At 41.3% G+C, this 9,558-nt stretch overlaps 1 protein-coding gene across 2 annotated transcripts in view; it reads right to left on the bottom strand.

Annotated features, from left to right (window-relative positions):
- Positions 1-612: 612 nt before the first annotated feature.
- Positions 613-9,558, bottom strand: part of SLC25A16 (solute carrier family 25 member 16) — a 31,907-nt gene continuing 22,961 nt past the window's right edge. For both annotated transcript variants that reach the window (XM_065407288.1, XM_065407289.1), the window contains exons 7-9: positions 9,390-9,552; positions 8,496-8,564; positions 613-888 (exon numbers count right to left, since the gene is read on the bottom strand). In XM_065407288.1, coding sequence (XP_065263360.1) covers positions 732-888; positions 8,496-8,564; positions 9,390-9,552 — 389 coding nt within the window. In that variant the 3' untranslated portion in view covers positions 613-731. The remainder of the gene's footprint in view (positions 889-8,495; positions 8,565-9,389; positions 9,553-9,558) is intronic.

Genomic DNA, 9,558 nt, shown 5'->3' with positions numbered 1-9,558 from the left:
GTTATTGACTTCCAAATCACAAGATTCTGATTTTAAATTAATCTCATTACTAGTATTTATTGTAACAGTTGAAGAGTTTCATATGTCTTGAAATGTTTATCAATCAGAAGATACAGAACATTAATTTCTTTAATTGTACACAAACAATTCATATGCCATAAAATAGAGCAACCCTTAAATTGTGGGCTACCAAGTTCTACTTTTACAGAATCTCACAAGCAAGTGAAAATTAGGTTCATTTTATTCAAGTTAATTTAATCTTATTTATTTATTTATTTATTTATTTATTTAAGAAAATTAGATGTTTAACTTCTGGGTTGACAAGCAATACAATGATAAATAATATTAAAATCCTGGAATGACATCATAAAGCTAAACAGCAAACAGTTTGAAACCCGTATCAAAATCTAGTTCATTTCCATGTAACTGTGACGGTTGTAAATTATATAATTTATTTGTATTAACCTAATGGAGCCTACAGGTACAAGTGCAAAGAGTTGGTTATAGCTAGCTAATGTCCATGTTAGGCAATTTCCTGTTCTGACTCCAAAAGGTTCTATTACCCCATGCTTTTTTTTTTGGGGGGGGGGGGGGGGGGGGCAAATAAAATTAAGTACTAAAATTCCAGTAGTTCACAGTGACAGATTAAATTTCCCATTTCAAGTAATTTACTCACAAACATAACATGAAGACGGATACTGTAGTTTTTCAGTGAAATGTAAGAAAAAAATTTAGTTGAGGTGTAACAACTGTCTCATAAACTCATATGTGGTAAAAGCCACAGCCTGGGACGGTATACAACGAATATAATTCAGAGATAAACCGCGGTATAATCCTCTTCGTATTCCATGGTGGCTATATACATACTTCAGTGTCTGCACCATTGTACTGAAAAGATAAAAAGAATCCAAGCCCTTATGCAATACATAGATTTATTTATTATTGAAAATCATTTTCTTAAATACAAGGCATTTCATGTTACCTTTTTTTTTTTTTTTTTTTAAAGGGATAGCTAATGAAAGTCATGTGACCACTCAAGCTATCTGAGCTTCTCAAAGGTTTCTCTGTTATCCTCCCAGTGCCACTGTGAGGTATGTAAGCGTTACCCTATTTTACAAAGGCAGAGAAAAATTAAAGGCTTGTCTACACGGGTGCATCTCAAAGCGCACTGTAGAACTTTGTGCATGCTAACAAGGTCCACATGGCCAGTTAATGCATGGCAAGCTGGTGTGTTGCAGATTTTCGCCTAGCTTACTGCATGCTAACTTTCTGTGCAGACAAGCCCTAACTGATGTCACACAGGAAATCTGTAGCAGAGCCATGATTAGAACGCAGATCTGAGCCTCAGTCCAGTGCCTTAGTGTGTGTTTGTGGTGGGCTTGCTGCTTGACTGAAATATTCCGTGTGGTCTGTTTGTTTCGGGGCCCATGTGCTGAGCCTAGCGGCCTTCTAGGCAAGCCTGAGAGCTTCGATCCCTAAGCCCTTTAGCACTCATCAACCCTTAACCAGGGGGTGGGGCTACTCAGGAAGACCAGGACTTTAAAAAGCCCGCTCCTAAGCGACCAGAGGAGCTAGTGAACAGGAGTGGCTAACGGGAGTTTTGGGAGGGAGTTTAAAGGGGGAGCATGAGGGGAGAGCTAAATACACTTAACATTCTTTAAACTTAAAGCCAAAAACACCCCCTGATAAAAACAAAACATCAAAGGAACAAGTTGCAGGAGTAAAAAGAGATCCAGCAACAGAGTGGGGACTATCCAGTTTATGGGCAGGTGGCGTATGTGTGCATTCGGTGCAAGGAACTCCTGGCCCTCAGAGACCGTGTACGGACCAATGGCTGAACTGGAGGAGCTAAGGGAGACACAGAGGTACATATATGAGACTTTCTGGGACAGAGTAGAACGGTCCCACCCCCGGTTTGACAGCCTCTGTGCTGTTGAGGAGGATGAAAGTCTCAGGGAAGAGAACATCCAACTGGAGCAGAGGGAAACGATCCCATAGTTGGGACCCTCCTGCCAGATGATATCGTTGTATCCTCTCGCAGTGAGGATCTCTCTCTGGGTGAGAGAACTCCAGTTATGGGGAAGAGACAGGTAATAATTATGGGGATTCAATCATTAAAAACACAGATAACTGGGTTTGCAATGACCGGGAGAACCTACTAGAATTCTTTGAGGGGGTCAATAAAATGTGGACAAGGGGGATCCAGTGGATATAGTGTACTTAGATTTTCAGAAAGCCTTTGACAAGGTCCCTCACCAAAGGCTCTTAAGCAAAGTAAGCTGTCATGGAATAAGAGGGAAGTTCCTCTCGTGGATTGGTAACTGGTTAAAAGATAGGAAACAAAGGGTAGGAAAACAAAGGTCAGTTTTCAGAATGGAGAGAGGTAAATAGTGGTGTCCCCCAGAAGTCTGTACTGAGACCAGCCAGACCTATTCAACGTATTCAGAAATAATCTGGAAAAAGGGGTAAACAGTGAGGTGACAAAATTTGCAGATGATACAAAACTACTCAAGATAATTAAGTCCCAAGCAGACTGCAAAGAGATACAAAAGGATCTCTCAAAACTGGGTGACTAGGCAACAAACTGGCAGATGAAATTCAATGTTGATAAATGCAAAGTAATGCACATTGGAAAACAATCCCAACTATACATATGCAATGATGGGGGTCTAAATTAGCTTGTTACCACTCAAGAAAGATCTTGGAGTCACTGTGGATAATTCTCTGAAAACATTTACTCAATGTGCAGCGGCAGTCCAAATAGCGAACAGAATATTGGGAATCATTAAGAAAGGGATAAGACAGAAAATATCATATTGCCTCTCTATAAATCCACAGTATGCCCACATCTTGAATAGTGCGTGCAGATCTGGTCGCCCCATCTCAAAAAAGATATATTGGAATTGGAAAAGGTTCAGAAAAGAGCAACAAAAATGATTTGGGGTATGGAACGGCTTTCATATGAGGAGAGATTAATAAGACTGGGACTTTTCAGCTTGGAAAAGAGACAACTAAGGGGGGATATGATAGAGGTCTATAAAATCATGACTGGTGTGAAGAAAGTAAATAATGAAGTGTTATTTACTTCTTCTCATAACACATGAACTAGGGGTCACCAAATGAAATTAATAGGCAGCAGGTTTAAAACAAACAAAAGGAAGTATTTTTTCACACAACCTACAGTCAACCTGTGGAACTCCTTGCCAGTGGAGGTTGTGAAGGCCAAGACTATCACAGGGTTCAAAAAAGAACTAGATAAGTTCACAGAGGATAAGTCCATCAATGGCTATTAGCCAGGATGGGTAGCAATGGTGTCCCTAGCCTCTGTTTGCCAGAAGCTGGGAATGGGCAACAAGGAATGGATCACTTGATGATTACCTCTTCTGTTCATTCCCTCTGGGGCACCTGGCATTGGCCACTGACAAAAGACAGGATACTAGGCTAGATGGACCTTTTGTCCGATCCAGTATGGCCATTCTTATGTTAACCATAAGACCATCCCCTTCTCTTTAAGGCTCAAGTTTTGGAACACATTCTGTATTTCAGACTCTGCACTAAGATGAATTTCCAAACTTTATCTCTGAAAAGAGTACTAGCTGCACAATTTTTATAAATAGCCTGTTTTAACTGATAAGTGAAGCAGTATATGCAATTAGATTTGCAGATAACTGTTTTTCCTCTTTCTGAACATAACATAACAGCCTACTGGGTCAGACCAAAGGCTATAGTGTTGGGCCGCTGTGGAGTTTTCCCCGCCACAGGGATGTTAAATTTAATTATATTATGGTCACTATTACCAAGCAGTCCAGCTATATTCACCTCTTGGACCTGATCCTGTGCTCCATTTAGGACTAAATCAAGAATTGCCTCTCCTCTTGTGGGTTCCAGGACTAGCTGATCCAAGAAGCAGTCATTTAAGGTGTCAAGACACTTTATCTCAGCATCCCTTCCTGAGGTGATATGTACCCAGTCAATATGGGGATAGTTGAAATCCCTCATTATTATTATTATTATTGAGGGTTTTTTATTTTAATAGCCTCTCTAATCTCCCTGAGCATTTCAGAGTCATTAACACCATCCTGGTCAGGTGGTCTGTAATATAGCCCTACTGCTATATTCTTATTTTTCAAGCATGGAATTACTATCCATAGAGATTCTATAGTACAATTTAGTTCATTTAAGATTTTTACTTAATTTGATTCTACGCTTTCTTTCACATATAGTGCCACTTCTCCACCAGCACAACCTGTTCTGTCCTTCCAATATATTTTGTACCCTGGTATTACTGTGTCCCATTGATTATCCTCATTCCACCAGGTTGTGTGATGCCTATTATACCAATACTTGACACTCTAGTTCACCCATCTTATTATTTAGACTTCTAGCACTGGTATATTAGCATTTTAAAAAAACTTGTCATTTTTTGGCTGTCCCCTATTGCATGACATAATTGAATGGGACTTTTTTTCATTTGACTATTTCTCATCAGATCCTATATTTTATCATTTTCCATCCTCTCCTACTTATTAGGACATAGGGAATCTCCATTTATAGATCCTCCCCTAAGGGATGTCCGAACCACATGCTCCCCTGCACCTGTCGGTTTTACCCCAGCCCTTAGTTTAAAAACTGTTCTACGACCTTTTTTTCTGGTTCCGTTTTGGTTTAGGTGGAGCCCATCCTTCCTGTATAGGCTCCCCCTCTCCCAAAAGCTTCCCCAGTTCCTAATAAAACTAAACCCCTCCTCCCTACACCATCGTCTCATCCACGCATTGAGACCCTGCAGTTCTGCCTGTCTAACTGGCCCTGCGCGTGGAACTGGAAGCATTTCAGAAAATGCTACCATGGAGGTCCTGGACTTCAATCTCTTACCTAGCAGCCTAAATTTGGCCTCCATGACCTCTCTCTTATCCTTCCACATATCGCTGGTACCTACATGTACCACGACCATCGGCTCCTCCCCAGCACTACACATAAGCCTATCTAGATATCTCGAGAGATCCGCAACCTTCGCACCAGGCAGGCAAGTCACCATGCGGTTCTCCCGATCATCACAAACCCAGCTATCTAGGTTGCTAATGATCGAATCACCCATTGCTAATACCTGTCTCTTCCTAATAACTGGAGTTCTTACAGAAGTGAAGAAACTAGTAACTATCAACAAAGAGATGGTAAAATATAGGGACCAAAAAAAAAAATAAGTATTGTCGTAGAGATCTGCAAGATGGCTCAGCATTCACGGGCTACCAAAGAAATTATTCCCTGAACACATCTCCCATAATCCTCCAAACTTGAGGTCTTTTACTTCCTCTTTTTCCCCATGCTCAAATACCAACATTATGACCACTGTCCATCCATCCTGGGAGGCAGAGATATGGACTCCTCCAAAATACCAACTTAGTAGGGATACTGAGTGTAAGACCTAGTGTCTTTAGAATGGTTAGTTCCTGCAAACCCAAGAAGCAAGAGATCACCAAAACCAGTAATCAGACCTTTTATATAAAAAGAACTAAAAAGATTGATGTTTATATAACTGAATAGAAAATTAATGGATTTCAACTTCCATTTGTTCCATGCAAATTAATGCTAGTTCTTGGTAAAAGTGTGACTTTAATAGGATTTGAACAATGTTCTATTATGGAGTTTTCACTTAGTGTTACCAAAGTGCACTATGGAAGAGCCTGAGATATTTGATCTTAGACTGTCTACACAGCAACGTAAGCCTAGGGTTCGTGGAACTCACATCAGCTGACCTGCGTCAGAGAACCCTGGACTTGAGCATCTACATTGCATTTTAACCCTAGATTAAGAATTTTCTGACCCATGCTCAAACCTAGGGTGCTGGCGTCCATACTGCAGTGCACAGAACTGAGTCAAAGTAAACATATCCCAAAATGCCTAGTGCCCCTCTCCCCTCCATGTCAACACTCTAGCTCTAGGAACATAGTGCACTCTGGGAAATCTCTACTGCTCCCAGTTTCCTAACTGTGGAGGTGCTATTGATGTGACTCAGGAGCCCATAAGGAGCACACGAGTACATAAACTGCATAATTAGCTCGTTTGGTGGCTGTTTCAGTAGAAAAAAAATGCAGTTTGAGATGGCATCTGAGAACTGTGCTCTTCACCTTTAGGCTGATTCACATTGGCGGGAAAAGGTTCTGAGGATAACTAGAACATCAGCCTCTAGAGTTGTTAAACTATTGAAATAAAACTTTGCAATACTTAATTTTTAGAATAGAATGTTCAATGAAGAATACTTTTGTTTGTTTTGACGTTTGACATAAAATGTAGGTTTCAGAGGAAAAAACACACACTCACCCCAGCCTGGGGGCTGCTGGCTGCAGAAGGGTGAAGTGCATCCCCAGGCCTTAGGGTGCAATCTGCTGCAGCACCCCTCGGGGATCCCTTATTTTATAGGGTCAAATACTGAAGTCCTGGTTTCAGTCCTTGCTCAGATATAAGTCTTATTTCCTTCAACAGGAATATCCACACGAATAAGACAAGCAGGATTTGATCCTATGTATTATCTTTACGGGGTTGGAACCATCTCTGATAGCTCACTCTCCTAGGCTAAAGAAAATCTTGCATTTCTCTAAATAGCATTCTTTACTTTACTTTTTGCTGTCCAATAGTCCTACTTCTTATAACTTGGCCCAAGTGTTTGGGGGCTGGGAAAGGGTTGGTTCAAATGCATTAAATAGAAATTTAGCATGGATATAAAAGCTGGTGTGTTTTTATTGTTTTGTTTAATACAGTATCAAAGCCTCAGTGACTCAACTGGGAATGGAAAAGTTATATAACTGAATCACTCACCCCACTTCCTAGTCCTCCTCCTTTCTGCTTCACAAGTGCCAAAATCCTGGCTCTGTGTGGACTATGGCAACTATATTTTAAACCTGAAAATTAATCCAGCTCAGAGCAGGATTAGCTGCCAATGAAGCATCAGAATGCCAACCGGATGTTGCTACCCACCTGGCACAATGCCAACATGTTTTTAATTCCTTTTTCTCATTTCAGATGTGTTCTTTTAACTTCAGTCAAGGGCAATATCCTGAGGATCCCTTATCACTGTCCCTCATGCACCTGGAGAGGCAGGGATAAGGGATCCTTGGGAGGCTGCCATGAAGTTTTGGGGCTGACTCCCACTGGCTGCCCTTACAGAGCACACTGCCCAGATGCCAGTGCACATGCAGCAGCAGGGAGAACAGGGGAGCCCGAGAGCAAGGGCCAGAGAGTGGAGCAGGGACCAAGTGGCTGCCTTGAAGGGAAGCAGAGAGGCAGAGCTCTCGGCTCAGCATGGCCGGGGGAGGAACGACCCCCAACATGCTGATGGCCTGTAGCCGTCTCCTGCCTGGCGGCTTTGCTCCCCGCTCCAGGAAAACTCTGCACAGCAGCGAGGACGAGCCGGAGCCGTGGCAGCGAGAGGAGCAGGAACAGGAAGCACGCTCCCAGGCAGTAATGGTACTTCTGGTCACTGTGCGGACTACATGCAACGCTACTCCTCTGGGATACATCCGGAGGACTTCTGGGACTTAAGTCAAGTCAGGGCCTCATGCACACATGAAAGCAATAGGGTCTAGGTCACAGTTTAGGTTAGCACATTTGCAGTGTGAATGCAAAGGGGGTTTGGCTTGAGCCCAGGCTCAGCCCTAGGCCTAAATTGCTGTGTAGATATACCCTCAGTGTCCAACTATAACTGCATTGTGAATCAGTACTGTGGTTACAAGAAAGTGAAAGTAAACAAGAAAAAAATAATCATTCACATTGGGGCCTGATCCTGCACCATTTAAGACAATGGAAGTTGGTGACACAACGGTCCCCTGCACTCCTGCCTTGAGTGCCAGGGACTGGACTACAAGACCCCTCGAGATCCCTTCTAGTCCTATGTCTACACTACCGCGGTAAGTTGACCTACGCTACGCAACTCCAGCTACATGAACAACGTAGCTGGAGTTGGCGTACCTTAGGTCAAGTTACTGCGGGGTCTACATTGTGGGGGGCCGACAGGAGAAAATCTCCCATCGACTTACCTTACTCTTCTCGTCGGGGTAGGCTGGAGAGCGATCTGCAGTTGATTTAGCTGGTCTTTTGTAGACCCGCTAAGTCAACTGCCGGTGGATCGATCTCAGAGCATTGATACCGGCTGTAGTGTAGACCTGCCCTGAGATTCAACAGAAGCAGGATTAGGCCCTTGGAGCCGATTTATGCCAAGTGAAGCTGTAGTAAATTGAAGCCTAACACAAAGAACTTCAACAATGAAGATCTCATATTAGCAGAATTCATTTCTGTGATTTTTAAAAGAGATCACAATAAAGAAAAAAACAGTTTCCCTCTCAGTTAAGAGCATAGAAATGTATTACCATCTCCGCAAGTCGAAAATATGAAGGAATCTATAGCACAGTAGATCATGTATTAGTTTTAAACTAAGAGGTTTACTTATACATTTAAGAATTCAGTTACTACAGTTGAAAAGGATGTTATAATAAAATGCTTACAGGCACTTGTCAGCATCTGGAAGAGCCGCTCCTAACTGCATTCGCCTACGAGTTACATCAAGTGGATATCTAAAGAAGAGAGTTGGGGTTTTTTTAAAGCATTTTAACTACTTGCATGACAAATATATAAAGAAAATTCCATTTGAAACCTCATAGTTCCCTTTACAGTGAGTCAAGGATCAAACTCAGTGTCCAATACAGCTGAAAGTTCTCCAAAAAGGGAGACTTCCCCCATCACAATTAAAAACAGTGAATCAGATATCTTAATATATTCCATTAGGCACAAGTAAAGAAGATACATGAAGATCAGACAGAGCATAAAACAGTTTATGTAGGGGGGAGACAATGGCATTAAAAATAAAACTCACCTTTAAAGGATCAACAGAAATGCATGTGTGACATTTGTAAGTAACTAGTTTAGAAAAAACTAAATGCCAAATAAATAAATCCAATCAATTCACCTGCTTCTGGGCCATGGAGAAAATCTGACAAAGGCAGTGAGTAGAGAAGGAAGGGGAAATAAAAATAAACTATGCCAAATACAGTAACAAATATATATTTGTAGCTATGATTTTGTTTTAAAATGAATTGGTATAAAACAACTCCAACTCTAGGTAAGATTCTAATTTACCTTAGTGGAAATTTGTCAGAATAAAGACAGCAGGATTTGGTCTGATACATATACTTTTAAAGATCTTCAAAATTAAAACACATTTAGAAAGTGAAGTACCATGAAGTCAGTGCATTCTAGTTTCTGGCTATCAGCTAAACAAAGCTTAACTCTGAAATATTACATCTAAGAAAAAGTCTTAATCCAAGATAGCATATAATTTCTTCAATAAGTGCAGCTAAAAAACCCCAAAACAAACAAACACAAACCCCACCAAAACTTACGAGATTGTCTGTGCTATTGCTCCAGCCATGCCACCACATAGCAAGCTTACATGTGTTTTCAAAACTAAGACTTCAGGATTATCTAATGAAGGCCTTCCAAGCAGGTTAGGTGCTTGGGCAAGTCCAATGCTCTTTAAGGTACTAAAGGTAAAAAACGAAAAACCTGAAA

Source organism: Emys orbicularis, chromosome 7, assembly GCF_028017835.1.
Source record: "Emys orbicularis isolate rEmyOrb1 chromosome 7, rEmyOrb1.hap1, whole genome shotgun sequence".
Taxonomy (NCBI): Eukaryota; Metazoa; Chordata; order Testudines; family Emydidae; genus Emys; species Emys orbicularis.
The sequence above is the reverse complement of the archived record's forward strand: the minus strand, read 5'-3'. Positions and strand labels throughout refer to the sequence as shown.